At 34.7% G+C, this 27,420-nt stretch overlaps 4 protein-coding genes across 5 annotated transcripts; 2 read left to right on the plus strand and 2 right to left on the minus strand.

Annotated features, from left to right (window-relative positions):
* The first annotated feature begins 2,240 nt into the window (after positions 1–2,240).
* On the plus strand, positions 2,241–4,399 carry LOC136784213 (putative nuclease HARBI1). Its single transcript, XM_066744759.1, has 6 exons — positions 2,241–2,477; positions 2,968–3,164; positions 3,449–3,590; positions 3,709–3,856; positions 3,923–4,326; positions 4,394–4,399. The coding sequence occupies exons 1-6, from the start codon at positions 2,241–2,243 to the stop codon at positions 4,397–4,399; spliced, it is 1,134 nt and encodes a 377-aa protein (XP_066600856.1).
* A 730-nt stretch (positions 4,400–5,129) lies between these two features.
* LOC136784221 (uncharacterized) lies at positions 5,130–6,784 on the minus strand. The gene is made up of 4 exons (XM_066744772.1): positions 6,779–6,784; positions 6,180–6,392; positions 5,821–6,018; positions 5,130–5,555 (listed from the first exon to the last, which is right to left on the minus strand). The coding sequence occupies exons 1-4, from the start codon at positions 6,782–6,784 to the stop codon at positions 5,130–5,132; spliced, it is 843 nt and encodes a 280-aa protein (XP_066600869.1).
* Positions 6,785–9,337: 2,553 nt separating this feature from the next.
* On the plus strand, positions 9,338–19,954 carry LOC136784237 (putative nuclease HARBI1). Its single transcript, XM_066744792.1, has 4 exons — positions 9,338–9,456; positions 18,447–18,677; positions 19,033–19,319; positions 19,398–19,954. The coding sequence occupies exons 1-4, from the start codon at positions 9,338–9,340 to the stop codon at positions 19,952–19,954; spliced, it is 1,194 nt and encodes a 397-aa protein (XP_066600889.1).
* Positions 19,955–20,380: 426 nt separating this feature from the next.
* On the minus strand, positions 20,381–21,725 carry LOC136785983 (uncharacterized). 2 transcript variants are annotated; one of them, XM_066747383.1, is made up of 4 exons: positions 21,589–21,725; positions 21,189–21,487; positions 20,865–21,058; positions 20,381–20,772 (listed from the first exon to the last, which is right to left on the minus strand). In XM_066747383.1, the coding sequence occupies exons 2-4, from the start codon at positions 21,463–21,465 to the stop codon at positions 20,434–20,436; spliced, it is 810 nt and encodes a 269-aa protein (XP_066603480.1). In that variant the 5' UTR covers positions 21,466–21,487; positions 21,589–21,725; the 3' UTR covers positions 20,381–20,433. The 2 variants fall into 2 exon arrangements, with proteins under 2 accessions (XP_066603480.1, XP_066603479.1); XM_066747382.1 differs by having other exon boundaries at positions 20,381–20,784.
* Between the last annotated feature and the right edge of the window lie 5,695 nt (positions 21,726–27,420).

Here is a 27,420-nt window from a genome sequence, read left to right on the forward strand (position 1 = left end):
AGCTATAGCACCCGTTCAAGGAATTGTTCCGATTACTATATACCTAGCATCCCGAAAACAGATCGTCCAGTTGCGAATTGTAGAATCATTGGAATATGAATGCATCGTGGGAATGGATTTCCTCCAAAAACTACAAATATCCATCAACTTCGCCACCGGAGAATGGAGTACCCGCTCAGTTCCGTCCCGTAATTTCAATATGTCTGACGACGACACTCCTGCCTTAGAACTTTCCGTATCCAGCATCACCATCTTACAACCTTCTGAGGACGAAAAGATGACCTTACAACGGTTTTGTCAAACTTTACTGCTACCTTCCGATCAACTTTTTCCGCCTACCCCGTTGACCAGTCATCATATTGATGTCCAGAACCATCCACCGATTAAATAACAGCCGAGAAGAATGTCACCGGCTATGTTAAAAATTGCTCAGGCAGAAGTGCGAGAAATGCTCCAAACCGGTATCATTGCACCTTCTCATAGCACCTGGAGTAGCTGCCCCGTTCTGATTTCTAAGTCTAATGGAAAATACCGTTTTTGTATAGACTTTCGGGATGTAAATCGAGTGACTAAAAAGGACGCCTACCCTCTTCCTAATATGGATGGCATTTTGGAGAGCTTAAGGATTGCCAAGTATATCACCAAATTGGACCTAAGTCAGGCGTACTTTCAAGTGCCTTTAGATTCCGAGAGCCAAGAAATTACGGCCTTCACGGTACCCAGATGTGGCTTATTCCATTTCAAGCGCATGCCTTTCGGTCTCACGAATGCCCCAGCTACCTTTCAAAGATTGATGGACCGTCTCATTCGCCCGGAGTGGTCCCTACATGTATTTGCATACCTAGATGATATAATAATTGTTAATGAATCGTTCCCGGAACATCTAGCGTATGTGGAAGCTGTGTTAAAGGCTCTGAGGGATGCGAACTTGAACATTAATTTGGAAAAAAGTGAATTATGCTGCTCACAGGTCAAATACTTGGTTACATCATCGACACCAAAGGATTGAAGATTGACCCTGACAAGACTGCCCTTATCGTCGATTACCCCGCTCCCCGTTCCGTTAAAGACCTCCAACGATTTCTAGGAATGGTCGGGTGGTATGCCCGCTTTATTGATAACTTCTCCCAACTCAAAGTTCCGTTAACCCAACTATTGAAAAAGGATGTTCCGTGGACATGGGATCAGGAGCAACAAACAGCGTTTGAAGAACTAAAATCCGCTCTTATGGATACTCCCGTCTTGTTGCGTCCTGACTTCACCCAACCGTTCACCGTCCAAACAGATGCTAGTAATACGGCTATTGGAGCCGTGTTAACTCAAGAAAAGGATGGCGTAGAACTCCCCGTTATCTTTGCTAGTCGTGTCCTGACGCCGGCTGAACGTAATTATTGCACTACGGAAAAAGAGTGCTTAGCAGTATTATGGGCAGTTAAGAAATTCCGACCGTATATCGAAGGGACAGAATTCAAAGTCATTACCGATCATAGTAGTCTCCAGTGGCTCCAGAAGTTACGCGAACCTAGCGGTAGATTGGCACGATGGTCCCTAGCATTACAATCATACAACATGACGATCCAACATCGGAAAGGATCTATTAACGTTGTTCCGGATACCCTGTCACGTATGTACCCTTCCCTCACCACCGCCCTTTCCGCCATTGGTACTTCCCAGGATGAATGGTACCAGTTCCGCCTTAAAAACGTTTCCGAATGTCCTTCTAAATACCCTGATTGGACAGTAAGTGAGGATAAACTTTACTACCATAGGCCGAATTCCCTTATTGAAAGTTCCGTCCCCGACGCCCACGCTTGGAAACTTGTGTTACCACTAGAAAGTCGTCAACGTGCACTGAACGATGCTCACGACCCTCCGCAATCGGGGCATCTCGGTATCGAAAAAACGTATGCTCGCGTTGCGCAAGACTTTTATTGGCCCGGCATTTATCAGTCAGTTGTAAAGTACATCAAAACGTGTCGCGTCTGTCAATCCCATAAATCTTCCACTTTAGGCCCCGTCGGCGAAATGCGTGAACATGTCAAGGAAGAACCCTGGGGGCCTATTCTTGAAGTAGTTGCGTATACGTAAGTGGCGAGTTGCGAATGATCCCAATGGAAAATCCCTAGAACAGCATTCTTGACTGTCGTACGTGAAACGTATACGCAAATTACTATTCGTAACACAACGAGTGGGTCAGACCACTCTTTTCAGTTGAAACGTATACGCTCGTGTATTGTATAATGAATTTGGACGATATAATAGTGAATGTACCAGTAATAAATGTATTAGAAAATGCTGAAATAATAGAAGAGCCAAGGAGATTTTTTCATATTAGAGACGATCCTTTTGATTTGACTAATGAACAATTCATACAATTGTTCCGTTTAAGCAAAAATGCAGCAAATTATGTTATTAATCGTGTGGAACCACATTTAAATCCACAAACAAGAATATCTGCACTTGATTCTACAACTAAGGTAATTATTATAAAATATTTAAAACATCTGTGTTAACATTTTAAGTAACTTATATGAGTACATGCATGACGTGCTTACAACGTCTAAACATGTAATTAATGGTTATAATAAATTGGCCTCACTGATTAATTATTGTTGTTTAATAATTTTTTACTTGTATGCATATATATTTTTAATAAAGGTATTTAGTAATATTAATTTCTATTAGTTGCTAATTTATTACAACCAGTATTAAATTTCTATAGGTTTTTACCACACCTAGGGTATGTAGTATACAAGCAAATAATCTAAAAATAATTAACTACAAATTGACATTAGCATACACATTAATTATAGCTATTTTTCAATATTCATTGCCAATACCTAAAAAATCTATGTTATCTCTTATATCACATGGACTGTAGACTTTCAGTACTGACAGTGAGTATTAAAACGTAGCCTGTAAATATGAATAAGTTCATAACAATAAACACAAAAGTATTTTGTTCAGGTTATGACAGCATTACGATTCTTTGCCAGTGGTTCCTACCAGATGGATATTGGAAATAATATTTACATGGCTGTCAGTCAACCAACTGTATCCCGTTGTATTCACGAAGTAATAAATGTAATGACCAGACCAGAAATAATGAATGAATGGATCAAATTTCCCAACACCATTGCAGAAATGAACGAATTACGAACGCAGTAAAGCCTTTGAGTATGAACTTTTGCATAAGGCTTTAATACATGAAGGAATATTTTCTCTCTAATTAAAGTTTTTCATTTTTTCTCTATACATAAAAATGAAAAACTGATTAAGATTTCTTTATACATTATGTATTATGAGATATTATGTATTATGCCTCATGCGACAATTATCTTTGGTCATAAATATATAAATCTCTTGTAATACTATAGAAAATAAATATGAAATATTAATACTATGTTATTATTTTGATTATTTAAATCATATAACTCTTTTGTTTTAGATTCTATAGAAAATTTGAATTTCCTGGAACCTTAGGATGTATTGACTGTACACACATTGCTATTTTTCCTCCGACAGGAAATATTAATCCTGAACATATATATGTAAACAGAAAAGGTTATCATTCAATTAATACCCAACTGGTAAGGTTCGAAACTTATATTATTAACTTGTACATACGTATACATGCACGAATGTAAATCTATATCAGGAAAGATCAAATAAATGTTTGTTATAATAATACATAGTATTTCATTACAGATCTGTGATTGGCGGTTAAAAATAATGAATATTAATGCACGTTATCCTGGTAGTGCTCATGATACTTATATTTGGAATAATTCAAATGTAAAAAATGCGATAGTTCATTTATATAGGCAAAATCCAAACAAGAATTTTCACTTACTAGGTAAGATATTTAAAGATATGTTAAAATAAAAAGATAAAAATATGATACTTTTATGTCTAAATATAGGTGATTCAGGATATTCTTTAAGACCGTGGATGATGACTCCCATAGCAGATGCAGCTGAAAATAGTCCGGAAGAGTTATATAATAAAAAACAAATGAGATGCCGATCGTTAGTAGAGCAATGCAAAGGAGTATTAAAAATGCGCTTTAGATGCCTGCTAAAACATAGAGTTCTACACTATTCGCCACCAACAGCATCTAAAATTATATACACATGTGCTATAGCTATATTACACAATATATGTATAAATAAGAATGTTCCAATGCCATTAGAATTGGATAATTATGAAGAATTAGATTTTGGAATTAATATAAATGATAATAATATTGAAGATAATGTGCGCGAAAGAAACATTCGCAGAATTAATCCAGATTTAGCAGCTGGTAGATTAAAACAACGACAGATAGTACTAAATTACTTTTCTTAATTATATTATAAAGAGTAAGGAGTTAAGTGTATAAAATTATTTGTAGTTGTAAAACATTTTTTTATTTTTATAATTTTAACACAAATAAAAATAATATAACATGAAATAATTTGTTAGTTCTTTATATTACATGTAACATATTTTGAGTATTTTTTAGTTTCTAACATTTGTAATAATAAAAGACTATCGCAATTCAATACATTTAACATAAAGTATACTATAGTGTACTATCATTCGTTTTACTGCTTATTAAAAAAAATAACTATATAGAATCAATAGCCATCATTCATTAATAAATAAATCAAAATATTGCAATACCTTTAATAGTCTTTTGTACGTATATATTAAAAGTGTATACATAAAAACCATATTTTATGTATTAAGTAAACTAAAAAAAAATCTCTTTTGCACTTATTTTGTAAAAAAAAACTGCTTTTACTCTTTCTTAGGGGTTTGCCTTAATAATTCCATAGGAATAATAAACTTACAAGAGATTGTATGAAAAGAGGATCGTAAGAATTAATGAATAGTCTAGCAGACCGTTATAAGAATATCACAGCGATATATCACAAACATAGAAAGCGTACTTCAAGTTTTTATAATTACACCTTTTCACGGTTATTATGCTGTGGAGAATAATATATATCTGTTATGGGTGTTCTACATCAGAGGATAATCCTACTAATGGTTCATCCAAGTGACCAATGTAAACACATTCTTTTATATAAGAATCTTATGTAATAAAACTGTCACTCGGATTATTCCCTAGTGTAGAATGGCCATTAGGATATTTTGCAATTCTCTACACTTATAGCCATTTTTTCTTTGGCTTCTACAGATCTTTTCATATATTTTAATCTTTCTTCATAATATTTCTTTTTTAGTTCATATGTGTTTTCATAAATATTGTTCAAATTTGTTGATACTTCAAGTGTATTTTGTAATGCCTTTTTACTAATATTTTTTTTCTTCTCAGTTTTGCCCTGTTCGCAATAAATAGCATTTGATGTCATTCCGTTATTCTTAAGTTCATTACTTATACAAGAAGATTCATTTGCATTTATATTGGTGTTTTGCTTTCTTATTATATTCTCCTTTCCGTATAAAAATTTTTTAGAAGTTGGTTTATTCTGCGCATCATCGGAATTTGCAATAGAGACAACATCTTCCTCATATTCCTGCAGATATTCGACTTCCATTGACTCATTCTGTAACGTCAATATAAACCATCTTCAATAGTAATTATGTTAATGATTACTTCCATAAAATATATTAGCATATATACATGGCCATATACATACATAATATACATATATAAAGTTCTTCTATTTTAGTTACAATTAAAATATAACGTAATTTCATATCTGTAATGTATTATATGTATATATATTTGCTACCCATCCTACATTAGTAATAAATATAAATAATTAGAAATATAATATATACAACATTAATCTATGTGTTAAATCTTACTTCTGATTCTTCCACTATATTTACAACAGATTCTCCTATATCAGGATGACCGTAAATACTGGTAGAACACATGACATCAATAATCTGTTCTTCTTGTGGTGTTAACGTTTCAATTGCTTTACCACCTCCCGTTGCTGCCATAGATTGTTTTATTTCGCTTTGTTTTATTTTACTTCGTGATTGTAAATCATGCCAGCACTACAAATATATTTTTATTCAGATTAAAATATTATTTTAAATTAATATTATATTAAAAGATTACTACTATGACACTAATTATACAAATTATTTAAAGTTTTCTCATGAATAAGAACTATTTAATATACATTACAGTTTTATAAATATAAAGATATAATTACCTTACGCCAACCTTTCCAATCTTTCTTAGCGCCATTAACTGCATTTAAAATTCCAGTAATTTCTGTCCATAAAGATATAGCGTCTTTTAGAGTGTAAGATGATGTAAATTTTCCTTTTAGTAATTGCGGGTGCTTTTTTAAATACTCAATCAATAATGTTCTTTCTTCGTTTGTGATGTTGGCACATCTTTTTCTTTTTTGTACACCATCCAACTAAAATATAGAATAACATTCATCAATAATATTGATAAAAATAAGGTCCAGTTAATACAATTTTCAAAAACGTTTACATTATTTTACAAAATTCTAACCTGTATTTTTACATCAAATTATGATTAAGAAACAAATTCTGTATTAAGACAATAAAGATTTTGTGTGTTTACGTTATTAAAATATTGTACAATTTTGCTTAATTCTAAAAATAATTTTAATTATTTTATATAAGAAAACCTTTAAAAATGGAAGTTGGGCCTTGAGGCAATCACAGGTTATCTGTGTCTTAATTATTGTATCATTTAATTAAGTTGTATTATTGCTTAATTAAATGATACTATAATTAAGACACATGGATAACCTGTGATTAACTCTCAAGGCTCAACTTCCATTCTTAACGGTTTTCGAGAGTTCAATTGACTGTTTATTTGATATAATATTAATTAATTGAATGAAATACAATACCTTTTCATCCACATCTATCTTAGTTTTATTAAAGGATTGGAAACCAAATATTCTTCAAAATATAACGTTTTACAGGTTCCACATTCCTTTGCCGACTGGTCAAGCTGATCAGGGAAGAAAGTCAATTTTTTTGAAAAGTACATACGTCTTCCTACGTTGCCAAACGTAAATCAGTGCAATGGAAAGATTATACGTTTCCACTTGCGAATACTGCTCAAGAATACCGTTTTAGAAACGTATGCGCATTTCCATCGTTCGAATCATGCGCATACGTAACATTACGAACAGTTTCAAGAATAGGGTCCCTGGACTCTAGTCGCTGCAGATATTATGGGACCTATACCACCGAGCAAGACCCAGAAAAAGTATCTCCTCGTAATGCAGGACTACTTCAAGAAATATGTGGAATTAAAAGCTCTAAAGAAAGCGGACAGAAAATTCATTGCCAATGCGTTTTCTTCATTAGTCGTCCATCGCTGGGGTTGTCCTACGTATCTTTTGACTGATAATGGAACGGAATTCGTTAACCGAGAAATTAGAGCCATGACCCAAGCCTACCATATCACCCAAATAACTACCCCTCCCTATCACGCCCAAGCAAATCCCGTGGAAAGAGTCAACCGAACTCTTAAAACAATGATCGCCATGTATGTCGAAAAGGACCATCGTGACTGGGATCAAAGACTGGAGGAGTTGCAATTTGCTGTTAACACCTCCGTACAGAGTTCCACCCAATTCTCCCCGGCTTTCTTGAATAATGGTAGAAATCCCGTCCCTATCTCGAATTTGCGTAAAGAGGAAAGATCCATGGACATCGAACCCAGCGAACCAACTATCTGGGCCGAAAAAATTACCCGATTGGAACATGTCCACGATCTAGTACGAAAACATTTGGGGCAAGCCACCATGAAACAAGCTCGTGAGTATAATAAGGGCCGACGTTCTATAACTTTCCAGGAAGGAGACCAAGTGCTACGCCAATATTATGTACTGTCTTCTGGGAGTCAAGGTTTCACGGCTAAACTGGCTCCTAAATTTGTCGAACCCTATATCGTGGATAGAGAAGTTTCTCCCGTAGTATATCGTTTGCGTGCGGAAAATGGTACGATCGTAGAACGCGTTCATGTCAAGGATCTTAAGAAATTCGTTACCGATAACGAGATGCCACCCTCTAATCAAGAGGTTTCTGCCCCATTATAGGAGGATGCTGCCCCATCACCGAGCAGGGCCTCGGAGGAGAACCGGCCGGATCAGTCCCGTCGACCGGCAGGGACAGGGGTCCCCGAGCCACTCCCGCTCTCTGACTCCCCCAACCTCCCCATCTCACATTCCCTCCCCCTCCCGCAGCCCCTCTCCCTCCCGATCCAGCCCAACGACGACGGCCCCGACCCTGGTCATCTGGCGGATGTGGATCGAGGCAGCGAAGGCCGCCGGCCTCGTCTTCCGCGAGCCGCTAAGAGAGCCGGCATCTCTTCTGCCCCGTGTTCCGTCCCGCATTCCCCGTCCCGTCTCGCCCCGTCCCGAATCCTCCCATTCCGCCTCCTTCCGTCCCATATCCGCAGACCCTGTCCCTCGTTCCGAATCGCCCGAGCCCCAGCCTAAATCCCTATCCCCGCTTTCCACCCCCTGCCTCCCTCTTCCTCCTCAAGTTCCGCCCGTATCTCACCCACTCCCTTTCCCGTCCTTCCTTTCCCTAAACCCACTCCCTTTGTTCCCCAGTCCATTCCCGCGTCCCCTGCCTCCTCTCAACGCCTCTGTTCCCACCGTCCTCCACACCGACGGCAGTGGAGTGACGTCCGTCCCATTCCCTCTTCCCCAACTTTCCTTCCCAAACTGCCCATCCCCAATCTCCCCGTTTCATCCCCTCCTACTCCTCCTGCCTCCAACCTCCTCATCCGCCCCCTCATGTCCTTCACCGCCACCCCTCCTCCCAATTTCCCCATTCTTCGCCCTTCTTCTTCCCCCGTAAATTCTCCAATCCCATCGTCCCCCTCACCCACCTATGCCCAAGCTACCCGGACCCCGTCGCCACCACCAACAAGGCCGACTCTCCTGTCTGGGTCTCCTTCCGGCAGCCGGATTTCCGAGCTGGTGTCCCCCCGTTCCCGGCGCAAAGATACGCGGACATGCTGGTCCTGTGAGGAGGAGGGGCATTTGCATCGCAATTGCCCCCTGCCCCGCGGGAGCCGGTACTGCTTCAAGTGCGGCTGGAGGGGGGTAACTGCCGCGAAGTGCCCGAGCTGTCGGAGAGAGTGGTTGGCCCAGGAAGAGAGGGGCACCACCATATATCCTCCCATACACCCTAAGTAGACCCTTCATTAACCCGTTCCGTCCCATTATTAGATGCCCCGTTTCGCCCCCCACTTTAGTAACGTTCTGCCCCGTATATAGTAGCGTCCGTTCCGCATTCAAATCGTGTTGTCGTCTCGTCATCGCGTAACTTTTCCGTTTGATCTATGTTCTACTTGTCGAGAGCGGGAATGGTCGAGGATGCCGAGCCTCCTGTTGGGAGATGGGCTGCCTCGACCGTTCTCCTCTTTTCCGTCCCGAGCCCACCCCAAGGACCTGGAGATGACTCACCACCACCTATGCAGTCAAGGTACGTAAGCTCTAAAATAGAATGCTCTCTTTATTTTTTTTGTGTGTTTATATTGTGAACACTGAATGCCTCAGAAGGACAAGGCGGAGGACGACGAATAGGGACTATCGCGGGATAGATTGCTCCTCTAGCGCACTGTCACTCGAGTATTCAATTTTCGCATCTTGAGCATGCTCTTTGGGCAATATACGATTGGTCTGGGGAATCCAGGGCAAAGTAGATTAAGATCACTCATTATAATGTTCTGAAAGGAGGTTAGTGGTTAAGACAAAGATTTATTAGAGAGCCGAGCAAATGGCCTAATTATTTTCCGTTGCATTGTATAGCAGCTTATTTGGGCAAACGCCCCTTTTTGGATTGTACTGAATTTGGCCTGGTGAAAGATCGAGGAAGATCATTTATATTAAGTTTACTGGCAATGCCATCTCCCCCTTGTATCATAGTGTAAATTAACTTAGTAATTAAGAACCCCGGATCGCCCTGCCAGTCGAAATATTAGAGAGAAACCTCGAGAGGTGTTCTCTCAGCGTTCTTTTCTTTCTCCCCTGGCCCAGACTACGTGGGGGGGGGGGGGGAGTTGTAACGTGGTACGACGTTACGAAGCTTATTTCTTTCTCGTTGCCCATCCGCATAGCCTGGTGTACCCTACTTCCCCCCCCCCCCCACCCCCCCCCCCGTCGAAATATTCGTTTATTATTTCCGACTTAGTTAAGTTGTGTACGGAGCGCGGCGGTATAGCACGACACGGCGCAGCGTGACAACAAGACGGTGAGGTCGCGCTCGGCCCACCGTTGTCAATATTGATGCCCCTTTTATGTACAATGACCGGCAGAAATGGCGTCCCTTGATGCGTTTAGGAACCGCATTTTAGGATCCTTCACTGTATACTCTATTCTGCTAGGCGGAGATAGGGGAATGGAACGCGATAACTATAGTAGTTAGTTTATCTCACTCTAAATGCGTGAGTGCGAGAGAGGGAGCTTTATACGGCATAGCAGGGCAAGCCAGGCGTCCCGAGGCTAATTTCTATCTGTGCCATTGCCTATGGCTATCTCTCTCGCTCGGTAAGAATCATTCGTCCGTCCTTGTTTAGGTCAGTTCTACGCCAATGGATACTCTCTAAAGAAGATTTTCTCAGGCGACACCATTGAAGACTGCGATTACAGCGGGGATTTTAAAATACTGTGCACCTGTCACTGTCAAACGTCAGTATGAAAGATTATTGTCGCTTACAGCGTTTGGTGCAATTAACATTATAAGTCTGGATTATTATGTGATATTCTGTAATGCACATATATATATATATACATATGTTAATTTACTTTTAATTTTTTAAACCAATAAGTTATTGGCATTATAGAAGAAACTCATTTAAATATAAGAATATACTGGTTTCCACTTATGTAACTTTTCTTGTAAATATAACATAATTTTAATTAATAAAATTCACTCGTTTATTAATCAGACTAAGAAGAGTCATTTCTTTTAAATTTTAACATGTATAGAATAATATCCTAAACGCGCACACTTAACTAATTATTATTAGAGAAATATATTTATAATCGTTACACATTGAAAATAATATATCTCAATATCCTTCAGTTTAAAATATCATTTACATTGAAGAAATCTTGATCAATGGTCATGAAGAGTTCGTGGCTCAATGGCTAGGTCGCTTGCCTCGAAGATTAGTTAAAGCGCTTTTGTCGGTGGTTCGAGTCCCGCGGGAGATATTTTTTTTTCGTTTTAAAAGCATTATTATCTTTACTTTTGGTTAATTATTTGGAAGCATTGCTACTGCCTCCAAACATATCTTTGCAAACCTTAAAATATACAATGTTATATTTATGCTTTTTTTGTAATCTAATCCATATGAGCAGGAGCTCGCTTCTTCGGCATTTGTTTTTGTGCATTACAGAATATCACATAATAATCCAGACTTATAATGTTAATTGCACCAAACGCTGTAAGCGACAATAATCTTTCATACTGACGTTTGACAGTGACAGGTGCACAGTATTTTAAAATCCCCGCTGTAATCGCAGTCTTCAATGGTGTCGCCTGAGAAAATCTTCTTTAGAGAGTATCCATTGGCGTAGAACTGACCTAAACAAGGACGGACGAATGATTCTTACCGAGCGAGAGAGATAGCCATAGGCAATGGCACAGATAGAAATAAGCCTTGGGACGCCTGGCTTGCCCTGCTATGCCGTATAAAGCTCTCTCTCTCGCACTCACGCATTTAGAGCGAGATAAACTAACTGCTATAGTTATCGCGTTCCATTCCCCTATCTCCGCCTAGCAGAATAGAGTATACAGTGAAGGATCCTAAAACGCAGTTCCTAAACGCATCAAGGGACGCCATTTCTGCCGGTCATTGTACATAGAGTATGAGAGCGAACAATCTCCCGTGTGTCGGTTCTGTAGTTCTCTAAAATAAGAGTTTGTAATAGCCGCACACGGAAGAAGAGTAAATGGTGAAAATGATCGTATGGATGTTATCTTCTCTCCCCTTCCCCTACGTTCTGTCCCTGCTGTACATAGTTTCCCCTTCTCCCGTTCCGTCCCTGCATTTCAACGTTCCGCGCAGCCTTCTCCCACCAGCCCTAGCAGTAGTCGACGGATTCAAACACCGCGCCAACCTATGCGGAGCTACCACACCACCTCCAAGCAGTGCTACCAACCCAGTTTCGTACCGAATAAAGGAATGGATTGGAATACGAATCGATCCTGACTATTGATTGGATGTTCAGGATCACACTCCTGTCAGCCATCAATCAAATTAATAGTTGAACTTGATACAAATAAGGAAAGGACGGAACTGGATACCAGAGAGGAAGATTCGGAAAAAGGACCACGTCTTGTCGCGCTTTAGACATCGCTGCCGTGCGTTCTGCTGTGCTGCCTCTAAGCATTTTTTGTAAGGATACTTTCCACACCAACCGAGTCGGGAAATTGTAATGATTCAACCCCGAACTCGTTTTGAAGAATAGGACTACTGGAAGTGCTGCCGGTATTCCTTAATTCCCTACCTCCCTACCTTCCCCCGACGTTTTACCCCGTTACGCCCACACCCTAACTCGATCCCCCTTTTCCGTAATTCCTTTTCTTATTCTTTCCACCATTTTCTTAGTATATCGTGTGTATGATGTGTAGAGCAAAGTGACTAATTTGTATGATAAATGAGCTTGAATCCTGGCAGGGTGACCCGATAATTTCTATTATTCGTGTGTGATTTCTTTTATGAAATAAAATAGTGTTTTTATTTACTATTGGGCGAGTTTTAATTTCCGCCCGTTACAATCAGTGATGATAGAAAGCGGGTATTCGTCCCCCCACTATGCAACCATAGGCTCACTACGACTCCGAAAGCCTTCTGGAAATTCTGGCATGCGTGAGACATCCCCACTCGTGCCCCTTCTCGCTGATCACATCATCACAGCGATGCATACGTGTCTCGGCTTCCGTCGCTTGACTTCGGCTATTTTCGTTGAACGTAAGTACGAAAGAAAGCGGTATACTTTTCTCGGACCTCTCTTTCTCGCGCTCGATCTTCGTTCGTTTAGCCAACGAGCAAAGCCGTGCTAGCCGAATCAAATTAAGAAATGTCTTTTCTGGCAGCTATGATAAAAAAGCTGGCTACGTTGAATGAATATTAAAATAATATTTATAAGCAGCCATTAACTTATTAGATTTTATAATAAATAAGGAAATGCGATGATTTTACGTAACATTAATCAATTTTGTTGAGACTTATATATTACGTATTATTGTTAAAAATATTTCATTTTCTTAATTTATTATTTAATCTAGTAGATTAATGGTAATAAACAAAAAATCATTATGAAAACAAAATTTAAAAAAATTGCACGAGTCTTCGGGAATCGAACCCGAGCCCGCGATAACAGCAGGCAGTCACCTTACCATCTACGCTATGGCACTTTTTTGGCAGCTTAGAAGCAAAATCGCAAGTCGCTTATTAAAGCGATGGAACCTTTCTCTATTAAGTTTAATTTCCAGAAGAAAATATTAATTATAATCTTATATTTATTTACTTCGTATGTCTTTTAATAATAAAACAAAATATTTTTTTTACATATTTCTAAACATTAATGACTTTAATTGCTGTAGCTTCAAAAAGTGACTCTAACATTGCGGAGAACATTTTTGAAAGCTGCAGAGTTAAAAATAAGTAACCCAAGAATCGTATTTGGTATTTAATATGTCATTCCTATTGGAATCTATTTAATTTAAAATACCTCATAAATAGAAAAACGATTAATCGTTCTTAACAAGTAAAAGCACGTGGCTGACAGAGATTAAGTCCATATTTATAATAGATAATATATGAAAATAAATAAATAAATTGTGATCGATTTTTTACATTTTCAAATAATAGTATCGCATAATTAAAAGAGTTAGTGCAAAAGTGGATGAGCTAGTCTAAAGGATCGATATCGCAATTTTGGCAAGTCATCGAATAGTTCCTCCCAATCTTTCTCCTTTAATTTTTACAATTTCTGAGAAATAAGCATCGTTTGCTAATTTTGAATTTTTCCTTCCGTACGAACATTAAGGTGCGGGTACACGGCGCGTGAAGTGCCTTTTTGAGCCGGAAAAATTGCTTTTATCGAAAAAAGTTGTTTAGACATCGTAGAAAGTAGACATTTAGGGCTACACGTAGATATGCTTATTTCTCAGAAATTGTAAAAATTAATGGAGAAAGATCGGGAGGAACTATTCGATGATTTGCGAAAATTGCGATATCGATCCTTTAGACTAGCTCATCCACTTTTGCACTACCTCTTTTAATTATGCGACACTATTATTTGAAAATGCAGAAAATCGATCACAATTGATTTATTTATTTGTCTATTTTCATATTATATCTATTATAAATATGGACTTAATCTCTGTCAGCCACGTGCTTTTACTTGTTAAGAACGATTAATCGTTTTTCTATTTATGAGGTATTTTAAATTAAATAGATTCCAATAGGAATGACATATTAAATACCAAATACGATTCTTGGGTTACTTATTTTTAACTCTGCAGCTTTCAAAAATGTTCTCCGCAATGTTAGAGTCACTTTTTGAAGCTACAGCAATTAAAGTCATTAATGTTTAGAAATATGTAAAAAAAATATTTTGTTTTATTATTAAAAGACATACGAAGTAAATAAATATAAGATTATAATTAATATTTTCTTCTGGAAATTAAACTTAATAGAGAAAGGTTCCATCGCTTTAATAAGCGACTTGCGATTTTGCTTCTAAGCTGCCAAAAAAGTGCCATAGCGTAGATGGTAAGGTGACTGCCTGCTGTTATCGCGGGCTCGGGTTCGATTCCCGAAGACTCGTGCAATTTTTTTAAATTTTGTTTTCATAATGATTTTTTGTTTATTACCATTAATCTACTAGATTAAATAATAAATTAAGAAAATGAAATATTTTTAACAATAATACGTAATATATAAGTCTCAACAAAATTGATTAATGTTACGTAAAATCATCGCATTTCCTTATTTATTATAAAATCTAATAAGTTAATGGCTGCTTATAAATATTATTTTAATATTCATTCAACGTAGCCAGCTTTTTTATCATAGCTGCCAGAAAAGACATTTCTTAATTTGATTCGGCTAGCACGGCTTTGCTCGTTGGCTAAACGAACGAAGATCGAGCGCGAGAAAGAGAGGTCCGAGAAAAGTATACCGCTTTCTTTCGTACTTACGTTCAACGAAAATAGCCGAAGTCAAGCGACGGAAGCCGAGACACGTATGCATCGCTGTGATGGTATATGTGATCAGCGAGAAGGGACACGCGTGGGGATGTCTCACGCATGCCAGAATTTCCAGAAGGCTTTGGGAGTCTTAGTGAGCCTATGGTTGCATTGGGGGGGGGGGGGGGGGGGGGGGAACGAATACCCGCTTTCTATCATCACTGGTTACAATATATATGTATATATATATATATATATATATGTATATATACTTTATTAGTTTTCAGGTACTTCATTCAAATTTCAATCTAAAGATACAATTTAGTATATTTAATAAAGCACTTTTTGCAAGGTTACCCTAACAGCACACTTAACTAAAAGTTGACTGAAAGTCGCCTTTTATTAGTCAACCTCAAATCAACTTGTAATTGTCGACTGTAAGTCGACTCTTCTAGTAAAATTCTATGTCAACTATTGAAAGTTGACTTGAGGTTGGCATTTACCAGTTGACTTCAAGTCAACTTGTAAATACCGCCTGCAAGTCAATTTTCGCTGTACAGTATACTATATATATATACATATATATATATGTTTCTGTTACCAAATTCAGTTAATAATTCTTGTGTTTATAATATATAATATATAATGAAAATAAATTTAAATTTATAATAATATAGTAATCTGTTTAAATTTAATATATTATAAAATTCACTGACAGTACTATTAGTACTATCATACCTATAAGATGCTAGACATAAAATGTATAAATTTCAGTATCTGTAGTACTGGCAGTGAATTTTGAAACACGGCACATGATAACCTAAAAATTCAACTGTCATAAGTAAGCTTAGAGGCGACTAGTATAAGCAGAGATGAAACGGGAGATTGCTCATACGAGGTCCCGAGGCAAGGTTGCCAAGTCCGCCATCTTGAATAGTACTACGCTCTATAGTAAGTGAATTTTGATATAAGGAATGCAGACTGCACAAAGTATACTGCCAGCGGAAATACATCAGTAGCCATCTTAAATGCAGAACGTAATATATCAAAAATTATATATAGTATATTCACAGCCTGTCACCGTGAACGGCGTGAACGAAGACAAATGTTAGTATACGGAAAAATAAAGTGTAATAAAGAAATAAGGAGTAGTGACAGCTTTGATCTATCTGACAGCTGATGTACTTATGGTATAAGTGAATAAATAAAATAAAAATGCTTTTCCTAAATTGATTTTTAATTTTGATAAAATGGTCAAATGTAGCCATTAATTAATTAGATTTGGTAATAAATACAAAAAATGCGTTTTATTATAACAAATGAGTTGAGGTAAAATAAACTCAATGTTTTTATATTAATCTGTTAACAAATGCATTTTTTTATTTATTATTGAGTCCAATAAATTAATGGTTATTAAAAAAAAAATTCCTTGTAATGAAAAAAAAAATGAAAAAATTTTAAACTTCACCAAGACTCGAACACGAGCCCACCGCATGACAAACGGCAACCTTACCGCCTGCGCTACAGCGCTCACCTGATGTACCAAGAGCAAAACAGCCTTTTAAAGACTGACTACAATTCTTTCACTAACTCGTCATAAACGATCAAGAATTAGCTGTAATAATAAATACATTTATCTACATAGCATTATTGTACTAAATTTATTGTTTTTAATTTGAAGCATACATTTTGCATGAAGATATGATAATTTAAGGGTAACCATTCAGTACTCTATATACAAAACTATTCATATGCTCAACTATCATAAATTAATTAATATTATAATATTTGTTATATGTAGTCGAATAACTATGATAAACCAGCATATGAATAGTTTTGTATTTAGAGTATTGCATGAACACCCTTAAAGTATCGTATCTTCATGTAAAATGTATGCTTCAAATTAAAAACATAATAAATTTAGTGCAATAATGCTGTGGAGATAAATGTATTTATTATTGCAGCTAATTTTTGATCGTTTATGACGAGTTAGTGAAAGAATTGTAGTCAGTCTTTAAAAGGCTGTTTTGCTCTTGGTACATCAGGTGAGCGCTGTAGCGCAGGCGGTAAGGTTGCCGTTTGTCATTCGGTGGGCTCGTGTTCGAGTCTTGGTGAAGTTTAAAATTTTTTCATTTTTTTTTCAATACAAGTAATTTTTTTTTTAATAACCATTAATTTATTGGACTCAATAATAAATAAAAAAATGCATTTGTTAACAGATTAATATAAAAACATTGAGTTTATTTTACCTCAACTCATTTGTTATAATAAAACGCATTTTCTGTATTTATTACCAAATCTAATTAATTAATGGCTACATTTGACCATTTTATCGATATTAAAAATCAATTTAGGAAAAGCATTTTTATTTGCTTTGAGTTTTTAGGTAAACGCAGCACCACTTCACTCGGATGACACGTAAAAATGTCACGGTTACCGGTAGTCGCTCTTCTTCTGACGCCAATGTTGCCTGAAGTCCAAATCACACCTATGCTCTCCAGGCATAGTTGTGTTTGTACCGCTTCCCTTTAAATTTTCTATACTGCTGCTGGCTAGCGCTTATCTTCATGTTTGTTGCTAAAAGCTTGATTCTGGCATCACTGCCGTGTGGAACTATTAGGCCCGGTGTCACAAGCCTTGATTAACTTAAGTTGTTGATTAAGAAGTGCTGACAATCGCTACAAAATTAAAATAAGATACACCGAGACATCAGTTTAAGTTGTCGGTACTGAGGTGTGAATTGTTAGAGAGTGGTTGGAACGAAGGAATACTGTGGAATATTGGAACAGTTAGGAGAAGGAAAAAGTAAATTGCAACAATTTAAATATAAATTTAATATTGAATTGCATGATATAAAGGTAAGCTTAGTTGTAAATATAAATTGAATTTTTTAAATAATAAACATTATATATATTTGCATTAAATTTATTTTTATCAAGAGTATTGAATTTTTACAAATTTTTATATTTTATAATATAAATGATAACTTAAAGAACATAGATAAACAAGAAAAAATTTGTGGAGTATATTTACAAGTAAATTTGAAGAAACATTTCGCACAATTATAATGTCAATTAAATACATGATATATATTTATTTGGCTACACAGTGTATTTTATGACGAAGTTTTTTTTGAAAAATATGATTCTCCACGACAAATTAATTTTTGTATATGACATTTAACAAGCAGAAGAAACATTAAGTAGTAATTTTGATATTGCTTCTTTTTATTGATACTTATTAATTTTGAAGATTATCATGAACAACAGTCTGACAGAGTTTATTTTGGAATGGATGGAAGATGAAGAAGAGGAAGATGAACAAGTGAACTTATATATTCAAGCTCAAAAAGAAGAAACACGAACTTTTAGACAACAAAAGAATTGGTTTGATATATTAAATAATGATGATTTTAGAGAAAGATTTCGTCTTACCAAAAATGAATTTATAATGGTTCTAAGAAAAATATATGGAGGTTTAATATACCAAAATGGAACAAGGTTAGTTTAATCCAATATTTTTGTTTTTAATTATACTATTATAGCTAGACTTTCAAAGTAAAACTTGTATGATGTAAAGGATGACAGATAATAATGTCATTAATTCATTGTGTAAATTAATTTAAAGTTTACTTGAAATTTACCCTGAATAAATTTTCAAATATCTTATAGTTCATTCTGGAATAAAATATATTTTCTTTAATTTAATTTATTGTACTAATGCAATAGTCTATAATAAAATTATCTATAGCCAACAACCTCAATTTGAAAGATGTTTACTAAAATGTTCTTCTTACAAAATAAAGCTACACATAATTTTTTAAAGCAAGATTATTTATACCCTATTTTATTGCAGATCAACTAATATATTACCCATTAATCAATTACTTGCCTGCTTACGCTTTTATGCTACTGGATGTTATATGGTAACTTGTGCAGATTTTTGCGGCTTCAGTAAAAAATCTGCTCAGAGAATAATACACAGAGTTTCTCCACTTATTGCAAATATGCATTCTGAATTTATAAAATTCCCCGTAAATAATAATGAAATTTTGGGGATGCAGCAAGGAAATTTCCAAAAATCAGGATTTATAAGGGTTATAGGCGCTATTGATTGTACACATGTAAAAATTGAATCATATGGTAAGATGCATTTGTCAAATATTTTGTTCCAAAAAAAAAGTTGAGATTTTCTATCATTAACCAATGTTAATGAAACAGGTGGGGATGATTCTGAACTGTACCGAAACAGGAAAAGTATTTTTTCAATAAATGTACAGGTCATTGCAAACTCTAAATTAGAAATAATAGATTTTGTAGCACGTTGGCCTGGATCAGCACACGATTCGACTATATTTAATCACTCTACAATAAAAGCGCGATTTGAAGCTGGACAATTTGGGAACGCTCTATTGCTAGGAGATGCTGGTTACCCAAACTTACCGTACTTGATGACACCTTTGCAAAATCCTGTAACGCATGCTGAAAATTTATACAATGAATCACAAATTAGAACTCGTTCTATGGTAGAGCGTTGTTTTGGAACTTGGAAAAGAAGTTTTCCTGTTTTATCTATCGGAACACGTTTTAAAACAGTGCAAAGAACTCTTGCAGTTATAGGAGCTACAGCTGTTTTACATAATATATTAAGACATACATTAGATGTTGAAGATTTTGATCCTAATTTATATAATGCCATAATACAAGAACAAGGAAATGAATTTCTGCATAACGATGAAAGAAGATATTTAATAGATCACTATTTTCAAAATATTTAATGTTTTGCTTTAAGGAAATCCGAGGAGTTTGCTTTTAGACGTTAGTAAATAATATAATAACTGTAAAGTTAAATGGATATATAAATATAAAAAATATTGTAATTAGATAAATACGTCGCCTTAAAATTTTAGAACTGAACTGTTATGGTAAAGCTAAGGATAAACAATACGTTTTTAACGTATGATGTAAGAATTAAATTCATTTTATTAAACTTTTTAATTAAAACAAAAATATATTTCTTTTATTTCTCTATGATCTTAAACATAGCTAAATAATATTTTGTAATTAACACATTGGTACTATAAACTGGTTACAATACATATGTAAATCATATATCACATTGCACATATCACATTGATATAAATTAAAACAAAAATTATGTAATAACCCCGCTATACTATATTAATAAACTTTATATACTTCTTAATAAAATCTAAAATTTCTGAACTTTTGTTGTTTTCAAACTTTTATTGGGATTTCAGTTTGATAAGTCACTTGAAGCGAAGTCTTCCTCCTGTTGATTTAATTTCTTTAGCTCTGCTTTTAACAATCTTCCTTTTAACTTTTCATTTCGTAATTGCTCCTTTATGACATTTTTTTCTATTGCTTGTTTATGAATTAAATTCTCCTTCATCAAATTTGTTAATTCAATTTTAGAATTCAATAATATGTTTTGAGTTTCGGTCAGCATTTTGTGGTTATTCTTTTTTTTCACACCAGTTATAGAATCTCCCTTAACAATCATTTTTAAAGGATTACTAATAGGCTGTGATAACTTTCTTGGATTCCAATCTTTCCATTCATTAATTTCATTGTCCTTTAAAAGATACTGTTAATAAAAATAATATACTTAATAGAGAATGTGTAATCAAAACGATTATACAAAAGAAACAAGTTCAAGTATTTTACCTGATAAATTTCTTTTGGATCATCTGGATCATCGTTTTCATCTTTATGTACATTCATAATATTCCACACTGTGCCTGTACCTTCTATTGCATCAGAATCAAAACTATTGTTTAAACCGAAAACACTTGAATGCCCAATTATATTTAATACTTTTTCAAATATGATATTTGGTTTCACATTTGAACGTCCACCACCTATAATTTTAAATTGATTTTAATATGTTAAATGGTCTTTGAAACAAACCATTTAAGAAAATCACCACTTAATGTCCACTTTAAATAAATTAGTTATGCATATTATTTTTTATAATATATATGTAGTTACCTGTAAGATTTGTTTGCCTTTTTAATTCTGCAAAATGCTTTTTTGTGTTTGCTTTTAAATTAGTCCATAAATTTTTAATGGCTCTTTCATCTCTATTCTCTAAGTTCGAGATGCTGTTATATTCTGCTGCTATTTTCTTCCATGTTTCTGCTTTTTCTATTGGTTTAACTTCATCAGTTTTTTTATTTTCTACTATGCTAGCATATTTATCCACCAAATCTATTAAGGCTAATTTTTCAACGTTATTAAAATTTGTTTGTCTCTTAAAGACAGCCATGATATATAATATAAAACACAATCTGTGAAAACACAATACTCTTGATATAAATAAATTTAATACAAATATATATAATATATTTATTATTTAAAAAATTCAATTTATATTTACAACTAGGCTTACCGTTATATCATGCAATTCAATATTAAATTTATATTTAAATTGTTGCAATTTACTTTTTCCTTCTCCTAACTATTCCAATATTCCACAGTATTCCTTCGTTCCAACCACTCTCTAACAATTCACACCTCAGTACCGACAACTTAAACCAGAGATGAAACGGGAGATTGCTCATGCGAGGTCCCGAGGCAATCCCTACCGGTAGGCGGCGCTGGTGTTGGCAAACGCGTGTCTCAGGTCCATCTAACCCCTAACGCCATCTATCGGAAGAGACCTCGAAGCACGAGCGTTAAGCTTAGAATAGGGTAAAACATATATGCATTGTTGCCAGAAAGCGGAGTAAAGAGAGAGCGGAGATATTTTCTCGGACCTCTCTGTCTTTCTCGCTGTTAGCTTCTAGCAGAAGAGTCGAGGCAAAATCTTTCCGTTTCGCTTTGCCGAAAATCTACCAATATTCGATGTCATTTATATTTGCAGGCCAATGCCTTTATACATGATTTTTTCAGCATATTTATTTATCAGCATTGACTTATTTAAATCAATAATAAATTAAGGAAATGCGTATTTGATATATAATAATTATTTTAACTATAATTTCATCGTTATATTTCGCTTATTTCCGTAAAATCTGAATTTCTTTAGTTTATTATTGATTATTGTAAGTCAATGGCCATTAAAAAAAATTTAATCTTAAAAAAAAAAGAAAAGTACCGTTCAGGAATCGAACCCGGACCCACAAATCGCCACGCGATTACCTTACCGCCTAGACCACGAGGCTTCTTCAGTGCACCATAAACAGATAGCTTTTTTAAGGGCTTGAAATCTTCTTTTAAACCATATAAATAAACGAGCAACCGACAGCTTTATTCATTATTATTCTGTCATAATGGTACACAAATTAAGGAATAATTATATTTTGAATAGTTTTCAAAAGCTTTTCCAATAGCCAAGAACGAAGATAAATAATCAATTAACGCTCGCAGTTTCCGTTCTTGGTTATTGGAAAAGCTTTTGAAAATCTACATTATATAATTATTCTTTATTTTGTGTACCATTATGATAGAATAATAATGAATAAAGATGTCGGTTCTTCGTTTATTTATATGGTTCAATAGAAGATTTCAAGCCCTTAAAAACACTATCTGTTTACGGTGCACTGAAGAAGCCTCGTGGTCTAAGCGGTAAGGTAATCGCGTGGCGATTCGTGGGTCCGGGTTCGATTCCTGATCGGTACTTTTCTTTTTTTTTTAAGATTAAATTTTTTTAAATTGCCATTGACTTACAATAATCAATAATAAACTAAAGAAATTCAGTTTTTACGGAAATAAGCGAAATATAAAGATGAAATTATAGTTAAAATAATTATTATATATCAAATACGCATTTCCTTAATTTATTATTGATTTAAATAAGTCGACAATGCTGATAAATAAATATGCTGAAAAAATCATGTATAAAGGCATTGGCCTGCAAATATAAATGACATCGAATATTGGTAGATTTTCGGCAAAGCGAAACGGAAAGATTTTGCCTCGACTCTTCTGCTAGAAGCTAACAGCGAGAAAGACAGAGAGGTCCGAGAAAATATCTCCGCTCTCTCTTTACTCCGCTTTCTGGCAACAATGCATATATGTTTTACCCTATTCTAAGCTTAACGCTCGTGCTTCGAGGTCTCTTCCGATAGATGGCGTTAGGGGTTAGATGGACCTGAGACACGCGTTTGCCAACACCAGCGCCGCCTACCGGTAGGGATTGCCTCGGGACCTCGCATGAGCAATCTCCCGTTTCATCTCTGCTTAAACTGATGTCTCGGTGTATCTTATTTTAATTTTGTAGTGATTGTCAGTACTTCTTAATCAACAACTTAAGTTAATCAAGGCTTGTGACACCGGGCCTTAGTTTGCTAATAAAAGCAGAGGCTTAATTTTAAGAGATTGCAACATATAGTAATTAATATAGATACCTTAAACACTTTACAATAATTTAATCTGAAACAAAATCCCAAAAAGTACTATATAAAATCTTACATTTGAAATTACAAATGTAATCTGTCAGCTTTTTTATTTGTATCGTATTTACCCAATGTGTTGACTTGTTTATTTTAATATTCATCTCAATTAACACAGTTTGATCCTCAGTGATGACACAGTAACCATAATATGGTGAATCTATTCCTTTCATTTTAATGTTCAATCCACATAGCTCCATCCTCAGTAGTGACATAGTAAACACATTACTATAATTTAATCTGAAATAAAATCCCAGAAAGTACTATAAAATATCTTATATTTTATATTATATATCTAATTTGTCAGCTTCTTTATTTATTATTGTATTTACCCAGTTTTTTCACTCATGTATTTTATTATCCGTCTCAATTAACATAGTTTGAATCTCAACGATGACACAATAACCACATTATGTTTAGTCTATTCCTTTATTTTAATTTTGAAAATCCGCATAGCTCCATCCTCAGCACAGTGACATAGTAAACACATTACTATAATTTAATCTGAAATAAAATCCCACAAAGTACCACAAAATATTTATATCTTACATTTTATATTATAAAATTTATTGTTATACTTATCTAAAATGTTCAGTCCTTTATATACTTTTAAAAATTATTTTTATGTACATTTTACAAATTTCGTCACTTTATTTATTCACTTATACCATCAGTATATCAGCTGTCAGTAAGATTAAAACTGTCACTTTATTTCTTTATATTACTTTATAACTTGCGGTATGTATGTACGATACAATAAATACTAACATTTGTCTTGGCTCACGGACCATGCATTATGTATTTTGAAATTAGTAATTAGAAATATCTATATTGCGGTCCCTCTACAGTCTCTACCCTCTGACGTATTTCCGCCGACCAGTAGTATCAGCAGCGACTATAGCGTAGTACCCAAAATAGTACTACGCTATAGGATATGTCGCTTTTGGGTACTACGGTAGTATACCGAAAGTACTACACTTGGCAACCTTGGGTAGTACCAGAGATGAAACGGGAGATTGCTCATGCGCTCAGGGGCTGAGACCAAGGTTGCCAAGTGTAGTACTTTCGGTACTACCGTAGTACCCAAAAGCGACATATCCTATAGCGTAGTACTATTTTGGGTACTACGCTATAGTCGCTGCTGATACTACTGGTCGGCGGAAATACGTCAGAGGGTAGAGACTGTAGAGGGACCGCAATATAGATATTTCTAATTACTAATTTCAAAATACATAATGCATGGTCCGTGAGCCAAGACAAATGTTAGTATATACATACCGCAAGTTATAAAGTAATATAAAGAAATAAAGTGACAGTTTTAATCTTACTGACAGCTGATATACTGATGGTATAAGTGAATAAATAAAGTGACGAAATTTGTAAAATGTACATAAAAATAATTTTTAAAAGTATATAAAGGACTGAACATTTTAGATAAGTATAACAATAAATTTTATAATATAAAATGTAAGATATAAATATTTTGTGGTACTTTGTGGGATTTTATTTCAGATTAAACTATAGTAATGTGATTACTATGTCACTGTGCTGAGGATGGAGCTATGCGGATTTTCAAAATTAAAATAAAGGAATAGACTAAACATAATGTGGTTATTGTGTCATCGTTGAGATTCAAACTATGTTAATTGAGACGGATAATAAAATAAATGAGTGAAAAAACTGGGTAAATACAATAATAAATAAAGAAGCTGACAAATTAGATATATAATATAAAATGTAAGATATTTTATAGTACTTTCTGGGATTTTATTTCAGATTAAATTATAGTAATGTGTTTACTATGTCACTACTGAGGATGGAGCTATGTGGATTGAACATTAAAATGAAAGGAATAGATTCACCATATTATGGTTACTGTGTCATCGCTGAGGATCAAACTGTGTTAATTGAGATGAATATTAAAATAAACAAGTCAACACATTGGGTAAATACGATACAAATAAAGAAGCTGACAGATTACATTTGTAATTTCTAATGTAAGATTTTATATAGTACTTTTTGGGATTTTGTTTCAGATTAAATTATTGTAAAGTGTTTACTATGTCAATGCTGAGAATGGAGCTATGTGGATTGAACATTAAAACAAAAGGAATAGATTCACCATAATGTTGTTTCTGTGTCATCGCTGATGAGGATCAAACTGTGTTAATTGAGACAGACATTAAAATAAATGAGTCAGCAATTTGGGTAAATACAATAATAAATAAAGAAAATGACAGAATAGATATATAATATAAAATGTAAGATGTTTTATAGTACTTTGTGGGATTTTGTTTCAGATTAAATTATAGTAATGTACGTGTGTTTACTGTATCACTGCTGAAGATGAAGCTATGTGGATCGAACATTAAAAAAAAAGAATAGATTCACCATAATGTGGTTACTGTGTCATCGCTGAGGATCAAACTGTGATAATTGAGATGAATATTAAAATAAAGAAGCTGACAGATTAGATATATAATATAACATGTTAGATATTTTACAGTACTTTGTTGGATTTTATTTAAAGTTAATATATGTAAAATAAAATTTTTGTTTTCTTTTTACAATTGTATCTATATTAATTACTATATGTTGCAATCTCTTAAAATTAAGCCTCTGCTTTTATTAGCAAACTAATAGTTCCACACGGCAGTGATGCCAGAATCAAGCTTTTAGCAACAAAAATGAAGATAAGCGCTAGCCAGCAGCAGTATAGAAAATTTAAAGGGAAGCGGCACAAACACAACTATGCCTGGAAAGCATAGGTGTGATTTGGACTTCAGGCAACATTGGCTTTAGAAGAAGAGCAACTACCGCTAACCGTGACATTTTTACGTGTTATCTGTGTGAAGTGGTGCTGCGTTTACCTAAAAAGTCAAAGCAAATAAAAATGCTTTTCCTAAATTGATTTGTAATATTGATAAAATGGTCAAATGTAGCCATTAATTAATTAGATTTGGTAATAAATACAGAAAATGCGTTTTATTATAACAAATGAGTTGAGGTAAAATAAACTCAATGTTTTTATATTAATCTGTTAACAAATGCATTTTTTTATTTATTATTGAGTCCAATAAATTAATGGTTATTAAAAAAAAAATTCCTTGTAATGAAAAAAAAAATGAAAAAATTTTAAACTTCACCAAGACTCGAACACGAGCCCACCGCATGACAAACGACAACCTTACCACCTGCGCTACAGCGCTCACTTGATGTACCAAGAGCAAAACAGCCTTTTAAAGACTGACTACAATTCTTTCACTAACTCGTCATAAACGATCAAGAATTAGCTGCAATAATAAATACATTTATCTCCACAGCATTATTGCACTAAATTTATTATGTTTTTAATTTGAAGCATACATTTTACATGAAGATACGATACTTTAAGGATGTTCATGCAATACTTTAAATACAAAACTATTCATATGCTGGTTTATCATAGTTATTCGACTACATATAACAAATATTATAATATTACTTAATTAATTTATGATAGTTGAGCGTATGAATAGTTTTGTATATAGAGTACTGAATGGTTTTAAATTATCATATCTTCATGCAAAATGTATGCTTCAAATTAAAAACAATAAATTTAGTACAATAATGCTATGTAGATAAATGTATTTATTATTACAGCTAATTCTTGATCGTTTATGACGAGTTAGTGAAAGAATTGTAGTCAGTCTTTAAAAGGCTGTTTTGCTCTTGGTACATCAAGTGAGCGCTGTAGCGCAGGCGGTAAGGTTGCCGTTTGTCATGCGGTGGGCTCGTGTTCGAGTCTTGGTGAAGTTTAAAATTTTTTCATTTTTTTTTCATTACAA

The sequence above is a fragment of the Prorops nasuta genome, unplaced genomic scaffold, assembly GCF_024137725.1.
Source record: "Prorops nasuta isolate Cenicafe-Biocafe unplaced genomic scaffold, Cenicafe_Pnas_1.2 PNAS00003, whole genome shotgun sequence".
Lineage (NCBI taxonomy): Eukaryota > Metazoa > Arthropoda > Insecta > Hymenoptera > Bethylidae > Prorops > Prorops nasuta.